The sequence below is a fragment of the Sminthopsis crassicaudata genome, chromosome 1 (assembly GCF_048593235.1).
Source record: "Sminthopsis crassicaudata isolate SCR6 chromosome 1, ASM4859323v1, whole genome shotgun sequence".
Taxonomy (NCBI): domain Eukaryota; kingdom Metazoa; phylum Chordata; class Mammalia; order Dasyuromorphia; family Dasyuridae; genus Sminthopsis; species Sminthopsis crassicaudata.
The window spans coordinates 471,691,106-471,712,937 of record NC_133617.1 but is presented as its reverse complement, the minus strand read 5'-3'; the positions used below and the strand labels follow the sequence as shown (position 1 = coordinate 471,712,937).

Here is a 21,832-nt window from a genome sequence, read left to right as displayed (position 1 = left end):
ATTATAATCATGTCTCTGCTTTTTCCTCTTATAGTAAATTTCTATATTCAGGGCAAATATTCAATAGAAGATATGAGCATAGTTCAAGTATGTAAGATCTTGCAGTTTCCTATCTGAAAATGTAGTCATCATATTCTAAATAAGTGAGTATTTGGCCTAGTCATCTATCTGTTGCTAGTTGTATATGTCTGTCTGTTTTAATATTTCTGCTGTTGCTGACTTTCCCGATAAACATTTTTATTTGTGAAGTTACCTACTATAATTACTAGGGACACAAATAGTAAGTGGTGGCTCCAGATGAGAGTTGAAGGTACAGAACCCCAACCTATATGCTGAATGGGGTCATTAGACTTCAGGCCATGGTTGAAATAATTACTAACCAGATGACAAAGGCACTGGATTTGTAAGAAGACCAGGCCACTAAGACTAGAGAAGCAGTACTCCAACATAAATTGGTATTAGATTACTTCTTGACTGAAGAATTTGTGGGAAATTAAATTTCTGTTGTGTACAAATTAATGATAATGGGCAGATAGTGAAGGAAATTGGCAAAGACATCTGGCCCATGTCCCATTCCAGACCTGGTCTTCACTGATGTGATTGATGGTGTGGAGTCTGTCTTCAAATGATGGCAGCCACCAAAAATTGGGGTTTGGTCACAATGGCCATTCTCTCTAGCAAAAGGTAGATTTATATGGGGGAATGGGTTACAGAAAAAATAAGGAGGTACAGTGGACACCAAGAATGGAAAATATGAAATGGAGTTGGGAGAACATATCAAAGACAAGTTCCCCCATGAGGTGAGACAAAGTCATTGGCAGACTGACCAGAGTTAGCTAGAGGAAAGGCATTGTGAGGGAGAGTATCTTATAGTGGGCTTAGTCCTGAAAAGAATTTAGCAAAAATTTTCATCATAAACAGATCTTTTATAAGGCAAATGTAGTCTTGGGGTTGGCTAAGGTAGAAACTAAAGAGGGAAGGTCAGGGAGCCAGGTGGCTGACCAGTTCCAGACCTGTCTAACAATATGCCATCAAGACTGGGAAGGCTAAATTCCCAATGAGATTATCTCAAAGGTTGGTGGGTAGGTCTTTAAAGATGCTAACTAGATTGGAGACAATGGAGGAATTAGCAGTGGACTACAGACATTACTGATCAAGATGATAAAGACTGAATAACCTGAAGAGGAAAGTCCAATTAGACAAGGATGGACCCAGTAGTGAAAAAGGAAACACTAGGTCCAGAAGATCTGGAGACTGAGAACAACATAGTTCAAAAATGGTGTAAAAAGTCCTCAAAGGTTAATAAAGAGGAGATACTGAATAAAATAAACTGAGTGAAGACCTTGCATAAGAATATGGCCTTAAACTATGCCCTAATTGTGACTTGAGCCTCTGCAATAACAAGGTAAGCTATAGCTAAAAAGCTGCAGGTGTTCAACTGTCTTGGATGAACATTTCCCCTATTTCCCCCTACTTCTTAATTAGCATTTAAGCACTTCTTTTAAAGACAATGATGGGGGCAGCTAGGTGGCACAGTGGATAGAGCACCAGCCCTGAAATCAGGAGAACCTGAGTTCAAATCTGGCCTCAGATACTTAACACTTCCTAGCTGTGTGACCCTGGGCAAGTCACTTAACCCCAATTGCCTCAGCAAAACAAACAAACAAAAAAATAAAGGCAATAAATAAATAATGGCTTTGGGAATTCAGGTAACAGAATTCTCTCACCCAAGGATAACTGCTTGAACAGCAGGAAATTTAAGAATTTTGTTATTTACTAATTTTTCTTTTATTTTTGGGATAGATTTCTGTGTTTAGCATGTAGGCCTGGACTTCCCCCCCCCCCCCAACAATGGGAGAAAAGGTCAAGGGGGATATGAGAGTTTCTGGTCTATTTAATTTTGTGTTTTGCAGTTTGTGCTTTGCACTCTTCTACTGATATCTTGTCTGTTTGGAGTTGCCCTTTCTCATGAAATTGTAATAAATCCCTTTTGTCTTTTTTTTTTTTTTTTTTTTTTAAACCTCAAGAATCTCTGATTTTAATTTGGGTAAGGGTCACTGTCCCACAAACTCCAATGTTTTCTGTCATACTCAATTAGTCCATAAGCATATTAAGTATATATGTTAGTGTTGGGGACACAAAAAAAGGCAAAGGATAATCCTTACCTTTGAGGAGTTTATAATATAATGGAAGAGACAAGCAAACAGATACATATAAATAAGCTATTTACAGTTTAAAAAGGAAAAAAAATATTAAAGAGAAGGCAGTAGAGGAGCTGTGAAAGGATTTCTATAAACAACTGCCTAACTTCATGTGCTATTAGAAAATAAAAATCAAAGCAGGTCAATAAGGGAAGAGGAATTAAGTAATAAAAAGTCACATGCAATTCAAAGTCTACAACTGGCAATGTTGTTGATTGTAAGGCTACACATTTTCTACTATATTATCAGCATGACACTGACAAATACTATTAGAGTTGGAGAAAATGTTAAGTTGGAAAGATTTTGAACCCAAAGCTGACCAAAGCAGTATATTAAGGAAATGACTATTAAAAGACTTCATTTAGAATCATTACTTCCTTTAGCAGGTAATGAAATGCAAATGACATATAGCTAAAAATCTGACTGGGGATTAAACAAGTTGCAGTCAAAGGTCACATTCATCATGGAGTGAAAACAAATCAATCTACTTTTTGGGATACATACTATATTCTGAGAGTAGAGATATCAATGCTTCTGAAGAATATGGTTATGTAATTAAAACAGTATGTTATATTAATAAATGATACATGTCAGAACACTGATGGTCTTCACAGAAAAAATAAGATAAAGATTTAATCTCTTAGAACCTATGCCAAGAAATGTACATCACAGAACAATAAATAGGTCAATGACTAAGTGTATAGGAATCATTTACAGCCAACACTTTAAAGTTTACTATAAATGCCTTATTCTGTGTGTCAAAAGTCCTCTATGTAACTTTAGGCCCCCAAAAATCAAACTGTTGGATCAACAGCTTATTTGGTACAGTCTAACAATTAGTCATCTCAAATGGCACAGGTTTCCCACAACCGAAAGTATTTAGGCAAAAGTTGGATGTCCTCTAGTTAAAGGAAACTGCAACAAAGACTCATGAATTGGGAAAATGACTTAAATTCCATGATCTCTAAGGTCCCTTCTGAATATAAGATAGGAAATGTCTGTATAACGATATAATTCTAATATTAATTGCGGTCTCACAAACTGCAGCAAAATCCACAATAAAACAAATATTTACCAAGTTTATGTTGGACAAAACTTCAATATAAGTAAAATAAAGAACAAATAACTGGCCACTCAATACTTACTGAAAGTAGAACATCCTAAGAATTCCCAGAACTTCAATCAGAACATGCTTACCATTTTCCACATATGGATGAAAAGGCAGAACCAATGCAAGGATGACCCTGCCTCTAGTTGGCTCCAGTACACTTCTAATATCTTTTAATAAAGTCAGTGGCTGATCACAACGATCAAGCAGATTCAAGCAGCTGATAACATCATACTGGAATCCTGTGTTCTGCCATTCATTTATGCCAAGCACTCTAGGAAAAAACCCCAGAAATAATAAATTTAATATAAACTTAAATAAATATTTTAAAACAGCTAAAATCCCCTACTAATATAATCTTATTTTTGTCTTAAAACAAAGCAGATCCAAAACATTTGAGACCTTTGTTTATAACTGCTATTTACAGTTGTAATACCAATAAGCAAAGGTGATATGAATTATTTCCTATACAACACAATTTAATTGGTTTCTAGAAACAGAAGAAATTAACACCCATATTTAGATATGCAAAGTAACTAAAAGCCTAAAGCATAAGTAACACGTCTATGGCTTATATATGAAATAAATAGAACAGAAGGCCACCAAATGGTTATGAATTTAGTGTATCATACAATTTTGGACATCACTTACGTATTACTTAAAGCAATGAAACATATTCATAAAACTACTGAGATGAAATAATAAAAGACATATATTCATGTGTCCTATTTTCCAACGGCCTCTCTATACTAAAGAATGGTAATATAGATGTGAGACAATGATTTCCATTTACAACTCACAACCCTTGAAGAAAATCTAGAGAGAGAGAGAGAGAGAGAGAGAGAGAGAGAGAGAGAGAAGAGAGAGAGAGAGAGGAGAGAGAGAGAGGAGAGAGAGAGAGGAGAGAGAGGAGAGAGAGAGGGGAGAGAGAGAGGAGAGAGAGAGAGGAGAGAGAGAGAAGAAAGAGAGGAGAGAGAGGGGAGAGACTGAGAGAGAGAGTGTCTGTGTATGTATATAAAAGTCATCATAGAAAAAAAACAGTATAAAGCCTCTTGTGACCACTGAGTGAAAGACAAGGCTAATATACTTTCATACTTTAATAAAGTTAAATACATTTCCAACATTCAGGTTATTCCATGAAATTACTTAACTCTTGTTTCATTGTACTTTTGACAATAGTATATGAGACACATGATGAGTAAAACATTTTTGTAGTGGCAAAAAACTGGAAACCGAATAGATGTCCATCAGTTGGGGAATGGCTGAATAAGTTATGGTACATGAATGTAAAAGAATATTCTTGTTCTTTAAGAAATGATGAGCAGACTAATTTCAGAAAGGCCTGGAATTACATGAACTGATGCTAAGTAATAAGCAGAACCAAGAGCATTGTATACAGCAACAAGATTATGTGATGGAGGGCAGCTAGATGATGCAGTGGATAGAGCACCAGCCCTGAAGTCAGGAGGACCTGAGTTCAAATCTGGCCTCAGACACTTAACACCTTCTAGCTGTGTGACCCTGGGCAAGTCACTTAACCCCAATTGCCTCAGCAAAAAAAAAAAAAAAAAATTATGTGATGGATGTGGCTCTTTTCGACAATGAAGTGATTTAAGGCAATTCCAATAGACTTGTGATGGAAAGAGCCATCCACATCCATCCAGAGAGAAAATTATGGAGACTAAATGCAGATAAAAAGCAAAGTATTTTTGATGTGGTTTGAGTGGTCTCAATTCCTGGTGGTCTAGGTTTTAGGAGTCAAAGAATTCACTCATTCTCAAATTATTATTGCAAAATGAAAGTTTATTGTTAGATAGAAATCAGTTTACCAAGAGACTGACTTCTATAGTGGCAGATGTATTAGAAAATGGAGTTTTGCACCGAGAACGCTTTCTCAGTGGACAGAAGGTCCTAACAACTGAGTGAGCTACTTAGATCTATCTGCAAAAGACCTTTGTTGAAGGAAGCTGTTATATTGGGTTTTAGTGGGGGCTGGGACAGCCTAGGTTCCCTGGTATCAATTCTTATCAGCCCAGATCTCCTATTGAAATTAACAACCTTCAAAAGGGGTGCTTTTTGACCAGGATTTCTAATTGAATCAAAGGCCCTGGCATCTTGGAAAGATAACTTGTCTAGGGAAGATATGCCCAGGAAGAATCTGAATCACAGATCATAGATCAAAAGGAAATACAGATTCTTAAAGGGACCACAACTTGCTTCATTTTCACCGTTGTTATTGTTAGTTTTCTTGGTGGGGTTTTTTTTCCCCTCTTTTAATCTTGATTTTTCTCCTGAAGCAGGACAAATATGGAAAGAACCTAGATTATCATCTTTCAAGAAACTGTCAAGGAAAACTTCCCTGATATGTTAGAACCAAATGGTAAAAGAGAAATTGAAAAAATCCACAAATCACCTCCTGAAAGAGATCCCAAAATGTAAACTCCCAAGGAATACTATAGCCAAATTCCAGAACTCCCCAGGTCAAGGAGAAAATACTGCAGGCTGCCAAAAAGAAACAATTCAAGTATAATGGTGCCACAATCAGTATAACACAAGATTAAGCAGCTTCTACTTTAAAGGACTGGAGGGGCTTAGAATATGAAATTCCTTAAGGCAAAGGAATTGGGGTTACAACCAGGAATCATATACCCAGCAAAACTGAGTATAATCCTTCAGGGGGGAAATAGATATTCAATGAAGTAATGGATTTTCAAACATCCATGATTAAAAGATCAAAGCAGAATAGAAAATCTGAATTTCAAATACAAGATTCAAGAAGCATAAAAAGGTAAAATTGGAAAGGGAAACTGTAAGGAACTTAAGGTTAAACTCTTTAAATTCCTAGGAGGTGGAAGGAGGGAGAGGAAGAAAATTTGGAACAAAATGTTTTGCAAGGGGATGTATTTTGAAAATTAAAGAGCTATTTTAAAAAAACAAAAAACCTGTTTATACTCCTACATGGAAAAATATTAGAACAGTTGGGAATATATATTGACAGAGAACACTGGTATTAGTTGAATGAGGAAGGGATGCTATCTTAAAAAATAAAATTAAGGGGCAGCTAGGTGGTACAGTGGATAGAGTACAAGCCCAGAAGTCAGGAGGACCTGAGTTCAAATCTGGTCTCAGATACTTAATACTTCCTGACTATGTGACACTGGGCAAGTCAGTTGACCCCAATTGCCTCAGCAAAATATAAAATAAAATTAAGGGGTGAGAGAGGAATGTACAGGGGGAAAGGGAACAGTAAAATGAAGCAAATTATTATGCATAAAAGAGGCAAGAAAAATGTACTGTTAGTAGAATTGTGAACTTATTTATCCATCCTGTGAGCAATCTGATTTAGAGCCCAAAGAGCTCTAAATCCATCCAATATCTTTGATCTAGCAACAACATTAATAAGTCTGTATCCCAAGAGACAAAAACAAGCAAACAAAAAAGGACCTTTTTATACAATGAATATTTGTAGCAGTCCTTTTCTCATGGCAAAGAACTGGAAACTGAGAGGATGCCCATCATTTAGGGAATAGTTGAATGTGGTAAATGTTAATTGTGATGGAATACCATTTGTGCTATAAGAAATGATGAGCTGGATGTTTTCAGAAAACCCAAAAAGACTTCCATGAGCTGACTTAAAAGGAAATGTCCTGTGTACAAAGTAACAGCAATATTATAAGATGATCAATTGTGAATAACACAACTATTCTCAGCAATACAATGATCCAAGACAACTCCAAAGGACTTAGATGAAAAATACTAGCTATATCCAGAGAAAAAACTATTGATATTTTAATACAGACGGAAGCACACTTTTAAAAAAACTACTTTTTTTCTCAAGGGTTTTTATTTTTGGTCTATGTTTTTCTTTCATAAAATGACTGTTATGGAAATGTTTTGCATGACTACACATGTATAATCTATATTAAGCTGCTTGCATTCTCAATGAAGGGTGATAAGAAGGGAGGAAAAGGAAAAATCTGAAACTCAAAGTTAAAAAAAATGTTAAACATTGTTTTTACATGAAACTGGGGAAAAATAAAATGCTGAATTTAAAACTGAAAAAATTTTTTAAAGATGCCAATCCCATACACTTATTATATTAAAATTATTTTAGTTGCTAATCTGTATTAGAAAGGCTTCCCCATAGGGGGAAGAAATCATAGGTCTAAAATAACATCCCAAGTCAACAATTCCCATATTTCTCCTATGTACACTGTCTGCTGTCAAAAATTACATACAGTTCTCAATTATTGCATAGTAACAATCTACTTTTCATATTATCTTCAGGGAATATTAATTCCTATCTGGCAGTCACAACTCTTATGGCACAATACAGAATATTGTCACCACTGTTCAGAGAAGTAACACATTCAAAAGAATGTAAATTAATTTTGTATTTGTATTTAAATAAAGCATAAGTAGGAAGATAAATATGCTACAGCAAGAAAACACACTATTTCTCAACTACAAAATACTGAGTTTTAAAATTTTATTTTTCAAGTTTATGATTATTAGTCATTCTACCCCTCCTCACCTCCCCATCAACAATTAAGTTTACAGTTCTGCCATTCTTTAAAACAACAAACCTATTTGCTGTCTTGGAATTTCTTGAAAATCTCCTTTAAAAGTTTGCAATGAGATGTACAAATTTTAAATAAAATTATAATTAAGCCCACTTAAGTCTCCTTTCTAGTCCAAACACATTATTCAAAATTTCCTAAAAACTCAATACAGCAAAACCAATAAGAAGAAATCAAATCTATATGATCTCATTGATTTTTATGAGATTTATTTTTTAAAGATCCAAAGAGTTTGATCTCTAAATGTTTTGGGGTACATCCTTATTTACTTAGTCAATCTATTTTACTTCCACCAAACTTCATTTACCTTCAAATATCAGAAAAATTATTATTTCAGACTTTTTGAAGAAGCTAATCTAGTTTCACTGCAAATTAAAATAATGATTTTGCTATTTTCTAGTTGTTCTATTTACAAAATATTAGCTAGAATTATTACTAGAAAAAACCCCAAAATAATTTATTTGGGCCCTAGTTTTGGACATAAAATAATCCTCTAACACTTTCAAAAAAATGAAACATTTACACTGTAAATTGAAAATTCTCTTCTAACAAGTGCCCTTTTTTTTTTTTGGGGGGGAGTGGAGAAAAAATTAAGAGTAATAAGGACTAAAAACAAAAATAAATCTTTCTTGTAAAGAGCTGAAAGTTTTTTTTATATAGCTTTTTATAGCTACAAAATTAATCTCAATTATGAAATATGGCTAAGTCAGAATGTTTGAGCTTAACAGTTCTGAGATACAGTAGAGGTTAAACAGATAAGACTATTTCCACTAATCATAGCACCAGTATAGTGAATCCCTAAGCTAGAGAATGGGAGAAGCCCACAAGTCTATCTTGACAGGCAAATTGGCCTAGGTATGAAAGGAAGGAGGTCAAAGCTTCTACTGCTAACCCAGCAGTAGAGTTAGACCTGGAAGTAGCCACTGTACTTCCACAGTTTGAACAAGATAGAAAAGCTTGAGTTTAAAAATTAAGTAGCAATCAATGTTACATTTCTCAGGTTGGTCAAAATATCTTATTCTATGTAAGAGTACAGAGATTTCTAGTGGCAACTAGATGGTTTACTAAATAGAGAGCTGAGCCTCAAAGTGGACTGATCTGAGGTCAAATTTAAGTCTCAAGACATTTATTCTAGCTGTATGACCATGGGCAAATCACTTAACCTTTATTTGCCTATGAGGCAGCTAAGTGGCACAGTGGATAGAATGCCAGGCCTATAGTCAGGAAGACCTGAATTCAAATCTGTTCTCAAGTCACTTAGTAGCTGTGCAATATTGGACAAGTTGCTTAGCTTCCTATCGCCTTAACCCACTGACAAAGGAAATGGCAAGGCTTCATTATCTTTGTGAAGAAAAACCTATGCTCAATATGTTCTACACCAAGGACTGGACAGGACTAGATGAATGAACAGCAGGATTTTCTCCATATGTAGCTGGGGTTTCCAAAATTTAAAAACAAACAAAACAATTTACAACATTCCAAAACTAACATTGTAAACTCTGGCTAAAACTGAATTATTAATTTAACTTTATTTTCATCTGCCACTAAAATTTCTATTCAGGCATGAAGTCACACACAAAGCTTTAAAAACAAGGAAGGAAAGGAGCTCCACCAATTGGGGAATGACTGAACAAGTTGCAGGATATGATTGTAATGAAATACTATATTGTGCTATAAATAATGATGAGCTGGATGCTTTCAGAAAATACTTGGCAAAACTTACATGAACTGATGCAAAAGGAAATGAACAGAACCAGATGGATATAGTGCACTATAATATTGTAATTATGATCAATTGTGAATGACTTAGCTATTTTTCAGTAATATAATGATCCGAGAAAATTCCAAAGGACTTATGTTGAATAATGCTACCCCAAAGAAGTGTGTGTGTGATGGAGTGTGAATGCAGATTGAAGCATACTTTTTAAAAAAAACTTTATTATATTTTCTTTGTATTTTCTTTTTGCAACATGGACCTGAAAATATTCTGCATGTCCATGTATAACTGATATAAAATTGCTTTTTCATGGAGAGGGGAAAGAAGCAAAGCAGAAAAGAATACAGAACTCCAAATTAAAAACAAAAAAAAACAAAAAAAACAAAAAAAAAAACCTTAAGATACTCTGCCATTTGGTGCATATATTCAATACTGATCAATACTGATATTCATTGTGCCTTTTAGCAAAATAACATTTCCCTATTTATCTCTTTAATTTTTTTGTTTTGCTTTATTCAGTATCTTGATCTATCCTATTTTTTACTTCAGCTGAAGCCTAACAGGTTCTATGCCAGCTCTTTATTTCAACTCTATGTGTACTGCTCTGTTTCAAGTGTCTCTTATAAGCAACATATGGTTGAATCAGTTTCTAATCCATTTTGCTATTTTCTTCCATTTTATAGGTGAGTTCATTTCATTCACATTTGCAGTTGTTTGCTAAGTATTTCCCTATTTCCTATTCTCTTATGATTTTGCTTCTCTTTTCCTATTTTGTCCTGTTTTAAGAATCTGTTTTGCTTCTGACTACTGTTGCCTTTTTTAGTTTCCTTCTTCCCTTAACTTCTTTATCTTCTATTCTTTGTGGGGTAAATTTATTTCTGTATTCACCTATGTATAAATGTATGAATGAATATGTGTTTTCCTTCCTGCAACTAATTCAGTAAGCTCAGAGTTTCAAGAGCTGAGATTAAGGGACTAGCACTGAATGATGGAATGGGTCTTATGTGGCAGCTCTACTGCCCGCTACTGGGTATGGATTCATGTCAGAGCAAGAGCTATGGTAAGTAAAGGCCTTATCTGTGTATTGAGCAAGGAAAGAGTTCTAGAAGCCCTGAGTCTGAGCCCTTTTTCTGTCCCTAGGTTCTAAAATGCTCCTTTCAACTGCCAACACTGCATGTGCTCCTGGCCAGTTACTGTCTCCAATGTCTTACAGACCCTCTTTGTCTTGTCTTTATAAGCTACCCTAGGTTGGAAACATTATTCGTTGTGACTTTTTCTTAGCTTTACCAATCAAAATTCAGACAGGTACTAGATCACTGTGAAGAAGAAATAGTGGCAAGCTAGATTTAATTTCTTCCTCCCACTCTGCCTCTCACGACTTACTTTTAGTTGAAACTTACAGGAAATCCTCATAGGTATTTCTTCATTAATCCTGTCTGTCAGACAACACTGTAGTAAAACTAAACTAGATTTTGGAATAAAGATTTTCTAAGACATGCTGTCAAGAACAGAAATTTCCCACCATCAGGATACACAGGTAAAAAAAAAAATATTTACATATATATATTACTCTTGGGTTTTGTACTTTAAAAAACCACATCTTTCAAAGAAAAATATTCACAATACCATGTCTTAAACATATACCTGTATTTCTTTTTCTGAAGCTGCCAGATCATAGTTTCAGACAACTCAGTGGCATAGATTTCTTCAAAATGAGGGCTCATAATTTTAGTGACTTCTCCATCTCCAGCACCTAAATCAAGGAGTCTATGTGTTTTCCAGTCTGGATTTATTTTAAGTAGTCTCTGAAACTGATCTGGTGAAAACACAAACATTGATCCTCTTCCTAGTAACCTGAAATACAAAGATAAAAATGGAAGATTCTGTGAAATTTGAATTTAAAAAATAATGAATATATAACTCACTGACCCCACCTATGGAAGCCTTTTGGACTTACTAGTAATCTAAGAAAATGTTAACAAAAAAGAATAAATTCTGACGTGAATAAAAGAGAATACATGAGAAATTAAGGTAGATGCAATAGAATCTCAAAGACAAAGAAGGAAAGGTGGAAAGAATAAGAAGAAATAAGTCTTAACTGTATAAAAATTCAAATCAATCACAAAATAGATAGCATACATTTAAGAAAAAATGTTAAACAGAACCAAAGGAAAAAACTTGATAAGATATTTATTGGGTGTTGATTATGTGAAAAATATTGTTCTAAGTTTTGGGTATATAAACACTAAAACTCAACAGTAGTCCCTGACCTCCAGGGATCTAGTTCTACTGGGGTGGGGGTTATTAGGGGAGAGGGGGAGAGGAGAGAAATAGTGTACACAATTAAATATAAAATGTACACAAAGATATTTCCTTAGATCAAGTAAGGATCTTAATTAAAAGAAATGGGAAAGATCTTTTGTAAAAAGTGATTCTAGAACTGAATCTTGAATAAAAAAAGAGAGTAGAAGATGGAAAGCATTCCTGTCATGAGACAGTCTGGACTGAGGCATAGAAACGGGAAATATAACAAGTGGGCCAGTCTAGATGAAACATAAAAGTATATGAAAAAAATAAAAAGTGAAATGAGTATGGAAAGGTGACACAGAAACAGATTATAAAAGCCCTCATACACCAAAAAAAGATCACAGGATCATGCATTTTGTGCTGGAAGGGGCATTAGCAGTCATCCTGTCTCATTTTATGGATGAAATGTGGGCCCAGAGAGGCACCCCCCCCAAAGTCATACAAGCAACAAATGACAGAAGTAGCATTTAAAATCAATACCTCCAATTCCAAATTAAGTGTTCCTTCTACTGTACTATATTGCATATGATATTTTATCCTCACAGGAACAGTTATTAAAGCTTTCTGAGCACAACAGTGATATGATCTGAATAGTGTTTTAGAAACATCAATTTGGCAGTTGTATGAATGATGGCTTAGGAAAAGGAAGAGCATGGACTGGAACCAAGGTAGCAGCATTGTGCAAGGAGAAAGGCTGACATATGTGAGATATGATATGTAAGTACAACTGGCAAAACTGAGGGTAAAGGATGACTTCTTCAACAGGAATGTAGACGATTAGAAAAAAAAAAAAAAATTTGATGACCTTGAGAAAAATAGGGAACCTGGGAAGAAAGGTAGGCTGAGGGAGAAAGAGAATAAATTCTCTTTGGAAAATAGAATAACAGAGCTCTTAGAATATATGGGATCTCAGATGCCATGAACTTCATTTTATAAATGAGGAAATTGAGACCCAGGAAAATTAAATGATTTTTTGAAGGCCAAATAAATTATTAAAGGCAGGATTTGAAATCAAGTTTTATGATTGCAGAGTCTGGGTCATTTCCACTATTCTACTATAGTACCTCTCCCTCAATACCAAATATTTCAATTGAGATGTCCTAAGAGACATCCAAGTGAAGCAGGAACTGTATGTAGCAGGTAATGTGGACTAAAGGTGGATATACAGATGTAGGAAGAAATGATAAGCGAATCCATGAGAGCAAATATAATCAGCTAGAGAGGAAAGAAATTATATTCCAGAACACAGTTCTAACCCATGCAAAAAAGAAAGGGACATGAATGATGATCCAGTAAAGAAGTGGCAAGAAGGTAGGGGGAGAACTAAGAAAAAAACATAAAATACAAAAATCTACAGAGGAAAGAATACTAAAGAGAAAGGGCTAGTCGACAATGTCAAGGTTTAGAAAACAAAGCTAGAGAGAATAGGGAATGATGTAAAAAGATTTTATACCATGGGTTAAGAAAGAAGGCAAAATCAACAGTCTCAATTTTCTCAATCAAGACAAGAATTCTATTCTAAGGAGGGGATGAGAAAGGTGGTGACCTAGGAAGCCTGAAGAAAAAAAGAAAGTTTGGAACTGTTTCTTCAGATATTATTATAAAGTCCATCTGATCAAAGAATTGTTGTGCAGCAGTAAGGATCCAAATGAAGTTAGTAAATATACACCTTTGGTAGCACCTATTAGCATGATTGTATGACTTCTTCAAGCAATATTTAGCAGCAAATGAGTGGGATAACCCAAGACCAGGATGTGACAAGACAACAATAACAATGTCTAAGAAGGAAGGAATTCAGTATAGAGCTTAAAGGAGGAAAGTAAGATGGAGCTGTTGTCCAACAATGTTCAAAGATCATGAATGTTAGTTATTATGGGTCACAGTGAACCACCTTTTGGGTGGCCAAAGTGGAGGTTCACGTCCCTTCTAGCTCTAAACATAGAACATGGAAGTTGAGGCAGATGAAGAAAGTCAAAGTATTTGTGGGGACATCAACTTGTACAACATCATCCCCAAATATGATAGGCAGATCTCACATGGAAAGAAGATTTTAATCAAGTATTAAACTCTTTGAAAAAATGGAGTGACTTAAAGGCTTTCATATGATTGAGACAAGAAGTCCAAAAGGTTCATGTGGACAAATAGAGAAATTCTCAAAAAAGCAAAGACTGTTGAGTGACATGGAACAATGAGGTCGGAAGCAGCAATGATGAACAAGCAGTGTTTTTCCTCTTTGTGGCCCAGACCATCAGGAGTATAAGTACTACTGGTCAGTACCATTAAGCACTATAAGATCTCATTCAATACTGGTGGAGAGGGCAGGGATCCAGTATCTTTCAGAAGAAACTGGGATTCTAGAAGCATGAGACAAACACAATAATAACAGCTGATATTTTAAGCATGTACACAAATACATAAGACACAAAAGCAAAATGCATCTAGTATGAAAAAAGGAGTGTGTTAAACATAGAGCATAATGGAAAAGAAAGCAAAATAAATAAATAAAATCAGGAAAAAACATTATTTTAGAGACCAAGAAGTAGCAGCAGAGAAAAGACAAAAACTTGTCTCCCCTTAGCAAATGATGGCTAAATTACAAGAAGGAAAGACAGGAACTTGCTACCATAATATAGGAGGAGTATTTATTGTTCTGGCTCACAGGGTGATGCCCTATAATGATAGAGAGCAGATCACTTCAAATACTAGGGAACCTGAGGGGGTGGATGTAGGAAAGAAATAAATTATTTTTCGGGTCACTTCTGTTCATCAGATCCCCATATTTGACTAGCCTCACAGATAGTACCAGGACCTTTGTCTTACCTTAAGATAATTGGGTTGATGTCCAACCAAAAGATATCACAGAGGTGAATCAAACTTTTTTTTTTCTCCCCCAAATTCCACTACTAATTTGTTATACAACCCAGGAACAAGTTGCTATCTGCTTCCTTTCTTGAAATATGTCCCCAACTGTTATTTGATGGATATGTGCTTACATCAAGGCAATCATAAAACTTTTCATTTTTTTGCAATTTTTGCCTCAATTTTTTCATAAATCTTCCATAATAAACCATCGTTTGGTTCTTTTAATAATCCATGAATACCCAATGCATTATTTGGGCTGACAATTTGTTATCACAATTGCTATGAAACCAGCTTTCTTTTGCAGAAAGACATGTCCCTGATGATATGTTTTATGCCACTTATAACATGTTATCATTAGTTCTATGCTACAAGTACTAAGATACACTATGCATCTTACCAGCGTTCTTTGGGTCAGTTATGATTCTTCTGAGATCATGTTGCATGATTCAGAGTTATATGGCATTTACAAGAATAATGATATTTTGATAAGGGCAACAATCAGGTTGGAATCATTGAAAGCACCAAACAATTTCCCACAAATGATCCCGTCCTATTTCCTCCTCAATTCTAGGTCAAATTCATTGTTTATTTGCAGGATGCATCCATGATATACTTCCTGATGAATTAGCTGCATACTGCAATCTGGAAATACACTTTTATTCATTCATTTTGTTTTTCCAATGTAGATGACTGAGTCTGTCTCTTTCCAATGACTGTGATTCTCATTGAGGAGACCCTATAATGTTCCAAGACTCCATACAACTATACTATTTTTTTTATTTTAAAAGGAGCATCTGGAGAATCTCTATCAAGAAAAAAAATCTTTCTATTATTTGGACTCTGTGCAGGACCTCTTCCAGGATAATAGGAAACACGTTAGATGAAAGTATTTGTTTTATGTCTCAATTTATATTGATAGTTATTCATCTAACAAATTTATCTCCATGGTTATATTTGTCCTAGAGTCTCATATGATTTTAACATATATAAGTTGTCTTATTTAAGGAATATCTATATAGCTTTAACCTCTTGAGGTAAATCTGTTGGCTTCTTCCATGAACTAAGTCATATTTTCCAACATAATCTTTGCCATTCTCTGCTGTGCCCACTTTCATAATGGAGTCCTCAAAAATCAAGGTACATGTACTGCTTTAGTTTGAAGGGTTTTACCAAGTCCTTTAAATATTATCTCTGTCTTCAAGCTTGGCAACATGTTGGCACAAAAGTTAGGATTACCTTCATGATGAGCTGCTATAATGGCCATTATGAACACTGCATGACAACCAAGTATCCCATGAAATTATATTTCCTGTGCTTCGATGCATGATGTAACCGTAACCAACTCTGGCTTCTTTATCCTCTTCTCCAACAAGAGCCCATGAATTGACCTGATCCTCTGATTTCATTTATAAAGAAAATGTCAAGATGGATGTGGTTCGGTAGCTCTAGTAACTAAGTGGTTGTTGAACAAAGATCACACAATGAATACCAGTGAAACTCTTTGAAGAAAATCTAAATTTTGCTGAGATTCTTGGCACCCTCAGCTTTGTATGGGAGTGCCACTCCACTACTTTAATTCTGAAGTAATAGAGAAATTGTTCAGGACTGATATCTGTATTTTATTTGTTTTCTCAGTCATCATGACCAAAAAACCTCCAAAACCCAAACATATCAGGTAGCTGACCTCCTGGTAATGAACTTCTTGGTATTTAAAAAGGCTGGGTGAATGATGGTAATCTGTTGCTGGGCCAACACTATCAAACATTCCTCACTTGTTTGGGTACTTGCAGATTTTGTACCTTACTGTCTGTACCAGTAAAGCACCTGGTCACTTCTTTCATTTTATAGAACTCAAGGTCACTGCCACAATTCAATGAGCCTGAATACAACTTAGGCAGAGATTTTCTATGGAGGACTAATACCATGCTTAGACATATAAAAAAGGTAGCATATAAATTAATTAGCAGAATCAAAATTTAAAAGGATCAAATTCTTCATTATTGGAGATTTTTTAAAAATGTATTTTAAACGTAATATGTATGTTTTTGGGAACAAAAATCACTACCTAGCTAGCCTATGATTCACTGTCCAATATTCTCTTTCTGATGTGAAAATAATAAAGAACAAGATAGGTAGCAGAAGAGCATGGTTAGTTATCCTTTGACTTTAACTACAAAAATGTAACTTCTATTTCCAACTAGTTGATGACTCAATAATAAATAGTTGATCCTTATTCCAATATCTAAACATCCTATAAAATGATAAATTTTCTTGATAAACTTTTGCCACAATTTAAGATTTAAAAAAAAACAACATAAATTGGTTTCCTGGTCTCTTTTACAGGAGAATAATTTTCTTCTTACTTGTAATATCTCCTCACATATTTAAAGACTAAATTATTCTTTTTTTAAAAGTGTTCTTTTTTCTGACATCATATGTCGATAAAGTACTTGCTGGACTTCTAGAAGGTGAAATTAAATCTTTAAGGAAAGCAAATCCTAGAGGGAAATCTTAGTAGTATGTAAAATCTTCTGAAATCGTCCGACTTATCTTTAACTGAGGGGAACAGTAACAAAAGCAAGTGATTTTTATAAAAGGATTACACCAAGTATCCAAAGGATCAGGGAAACCTAAGGGATCTCTCAATACCCTACACTTCCTTACTTTCTTAAAACTAATAGGTTTTTCCCTCCTGTACCATAGAGGTTCTGACTAAATTGCCAGAACTGGCTTTCAAAAGAAAGAAAAATCAACATAGGACAGAGCACACACTAAGAAAAGGTTAATTTAAAAGAGAAACTTTTATGATCTAGTTACTACTAAGGCTACATAAACCTCGGGCAATCCATTAGAAACAAACAATAAAATCAAGTAAAGGAACCTAGGAAATGAGTTAGGGTACCTGGGGCCATGTTCAAGAATCAGATGATAAGCTGGCAAAATAAATGTGAACCATGATAGCTTGTGTGTAAGATTTTAGTAGCAAAGTATATAGGAGTACTACCAGAGGTAGTGACCCACACAGTACTTTTCAGCATTAAAAAATCATGTTTCTTTACTTGACTTTCCAATTTTGAGAGTTATGACTACATGTGAAAATTGAGTCAAGAAAGGACAAGAAAAAAACTACTGAGGCTTTTTCAAGATTAACAAAATTAAAAGGCTATAGAATAAGAATCTATAAAATTATGGCTGAACTTGGGCCAGAGTTTCAGATAGATTGACTATCATGATCTTTAACTGATCATTTAGATTCCAAAATGTTTCATATCTCACTGAAGTTTAAAAGTCAAAGTAAAAATGATCCTTTTTGCTATTCAACTTTAACCTGTCATGGAAATGCCTGTACTGGAGAAACTATATATGTTGGTGATATTGCCACTGGAATAAGTAATGATTTAGGTAAAGATATCACTATAAATATAAAGAAGGATTGGGGTATTTGCATCTACTTGCCAATGCAAGAGCATAATCACTAGATTCTGACTAGTTAATTAAAGCATTATAACTTCCATTAACAATCTGAAGGAGAATTTTTTTTCATTCAGAAACTAATTTTTTTCAACCTTAAGTAAAAAGTACCATCATTTCACTTACCCATTGATTGATGTTCTAGACATAAATAGGCTAAAAACAGATGACACAAAAGAGTGATACAGTTGAATAAACAGCCAGCCCGATTTCTCAATGCTGTTGTTTAAGAAGATCTGTGTTCCTTGATCTAGGTAACTCTGGACAAAGACAGGCTGAAGTGATTCACATAATTGCTCTCTGTTGCACACATACCACTAAAGAGAAAAGGGAAAGAAATAAGCATTAGAGAGGTGTCATCTAAAAAGGATAACAAAAAAACAAAACCAGCAGAGGAATGAAAACTAGACTTAAACTTAAGAATGTCTAAATACTACAATATATAATCATGAGCATTTTTAAAAACGTTATTACAAAATATCACCATCTCTTTCATATACTACTGTTATTAGCACAGCACACTGTCATATGCTAGTATTATTAATCCTGTTTTTCAGATGAGAAAACAAGAAATTTGTCCAAGACTACCAAACAAATCTGTAGCAGGAAAATGAATACAAGTCAGATTAAAATGTCTTTCTTCTTACTGGTTAAGGTTAAATAAACATATCCAAAAAATTCTCAAAAAATACTTCACAAATAGACTATTCCTCATTCTTATAGAAGGAAAAGCAAAATTAAACCATAGAAAGGTTAAGGATTTAGTCAAAATCACTAAGTCAACGGCAAACCAGGGAATGACGTTATAAGAACATGATTTCCAAGCATAACTCTTAAATAGTGAAATATTCCTCTGCTCTAATGGGTTCACAAATTTTAAATGTCAGTTAATTAAATATAAAACAATATAATGCTTTCAATTTTGACTTATTGTTATTTAACCTTTTTTTTTCTCATTTACAAGAATGAACCTCTTTAAAAGTTTGACAATTGAATTAATAGACTCACCCCTGAAACTAGGATACAATAATCTAATTGTAAGAAGGATTAATGTTGCTTAATTCATTTTTTGGTTAAGAAAATAATAGTTTTTTCTCATTTCATTTCCTTTCAAATCATTTTCTTTCAAAAAAAACAAACTAGTAACCACTTCTCCACAAAAAGTATGACCAAATTTCTCATCAATTTTGTAATTTTTGTTTCCTGTCTCTACAAAAGGTATTGTAAACACTTACACAACCACTGAAGCAATTTTACTGTCACATTAACCTTGCTAAATACATAGAGTAACATTCCCAATACAGATATTTAAAAAATATGTAGACCAGTTTCACAGCACAATTCAGACAAGTATCTGACAGCAAGGATTAGTTATTCTTTCTTGTTCAAGCAGGATCTTGATAAGACTTCTTTTAAAAACTAGATATAGTGTTTAATTTAGGCTGTGAAATGTATTAGAAATAATTTTGCATTTGGGAGAGACCTGGGTTCATAGCCCACTTCCATAATTTCCCATTTTGTGATCATAAGGAAATTACTTATCTTTATTAAACTTAAATTTCTTCATCTATAAAATGATACCTCCAGTACCTACCTCAAAAGGTTATTTTGAAAATCAAACTGAATAATATATGTAAAGTGCTTCATAAACCTTTAAGTACAATATAGATATCAGTTATTATTACCAAAACAGTTTGTAAGGATAGTGCATTAAAACATTATTTCTCTACCCCAAAATTTTGAATGATTTTTACATTGAATTCATGTCCTTATACTTAAGCAATTTTTCCATTATTTTTACCATGTACTAAACATTTTCTTGCTCAAACATTCAGCAGTTTCTTATTCTTCAATATAGTTCACATTGTAATAGTCTTGAGCTTATTACAAATCTTTTTATTGTATTCATTTTTCTACTTCATCTTCTGAACCCTCTAAAATGCACACAACTTTAATCTTGACCTAATTTACATTCTCTAAAAGAACTGATGGGAAGATAAGAATAGTTTACAAGATTTGCTATAAGAAGTATCTCCTCATAGCACATAATTGAGTACATTCTATTAATATAGAAATGAAACTATTCAAGAGAAGCAAGGGAGTAGAAACAAACTGTTAAAGGGACAACAGTGATTCAAAAGATGGACTCTGATTCCCTGAACCATCATGAATTGGCCCCATTTGTTGTATGTTTTCAGATGCTGGTGTTACTCAACTGCAACTTATTCAACTCATTAAAATTAAAAGTAACAACACCCAAGTCAGCCTTTCTTGTCTGACTGAACAATGTTTTGAAAAGAAAGTTTCAAAATGAATTAGGGAAATGGCAGAAAAAGGAATGGAACAAGAGAAAGAAAATTCTCTCACTGAAAATAAAGATTTAAACCCATGTCCTTCATAGTCCATGCTAATTTGTGTGCTCTAAATTGCAGAAGAATGTAGCATATAGGACTGAAAGTAGATCCCTGTTCCCCCCCCCAAAAAAAAAAAAAACAAAAAAAACCCTCCAAAAACAGAAGAGTTATAAATTTTAAAAATAAATAAAGCCCAAATCTAAATATCTAAGGCAGTTTTCTTTTTCCAGGGATTCTTTAAAGTAGTCCATGCTCTTCAACATTATAACATTTTTGATATTTCTTTACAAAATGCTTAAAGAAGTATGCACACTAGGTATCATTAAGTTGTCTGGTTCAGAAATTGAGCATAGCATAATTTAAAAAAATAAGAAATATCTTGGTTAAAATGGTTGTTTAGATGAAAAGGTAGATAAATGTATAGATCAGGCAACTAGGTTTTGTAACCAACATTACCTTTGCAAAGGTTCCTTTTAAGATATCAATTATTCTTACTTCCAAATGATATTTGCTAAAACATCTACCTATGAAAAGCTAGGCTAAGTTCTTTAAAATATAAGTACAAAGAGCCAATCTTTACCTTCAGGAGGCTAACATTCCAGAAGATGTTGATGGCATAAAATTACTGAAGACGAATACACCCTTACAAAAGAAAACCAAAACACTGAGGTAACAGGTGGTTGGCCAAAACAATCAGATGGTCCAATTCGTACAGTTACTCTTTTCTCCTATGCTGATGTTCTGATTAGAGCAAAAATACCAAAACTTCCCACAGCAATTTGGCCCTTTCTCTTCCAGTTTCACCCAGGCAGGGCTGGGAAAAAAGCTGCAATGAGATCACAGTACAGGGTGGCATATCATCAGGGCAACATTTACTTGGATAATATATAGGTGATGCATATTTAGGTATATTCCTCCTCAAAGGCTATATAAACTCAAGAGCACCCAAGAAGAAAAGCAAAGTATATGTTTTGTTTTTTCCCACCTGGAAATCTTTTATCAATCCTCCATTGCTAGATAGACTCCTCAACCAGAGATCAGAATGTGAAAAAAGAACGTAACAATGGATCTGCCTTTTAAGATGCACCAAAATTTTCCTCAATTGCTGTCAGAACTGACACTGTGATTTTAAGAAAGTGATTTCTTAAGAGCAAACTTTAAATCAAACCAGCTATTTCTCGTTTTATCTGATGTCCAGCATAAAAAAAGGATCTCAATCAATTAACAAGTAT

General features: G+C 34.2%; 1 protein-coding gene across 6 annotated transcripts in view; it reads right to left on the bottom strand.

Annotated features, from left to right (window-relative positions):
- The window catches only part of METTL9 (methyltransferase 9, His-X-His N1(pi)-histidine), a 64,968-nt gene that overhangs the window by 17,193 nt on the left and 25,943 nt on the right, over positions 1–21,832 (bottom strand). For all 6 annotated transcript variants that reach the window (XM_074281035.1, XM_074281034.1, XM_074281030.1 and 3 more), the window contains 3 exons: positions 18,373–18,563; positions 11,251–11,460; positions 3,399–3,583 (listed from right to left, as the gene is read on the bottom strand). In XM_074281035.1, coding sequence (XP_074137136.1) covers positions 3,399–3,583; positions 11,251–11,460; positions 18,373–18,563 — 586 coding nt within the window. The remainder of the gene's footprint in view (positions 1–3,398; positions 3,584–11,250; positions 11,461–18,372; positions 18,564–21,832) is intronic.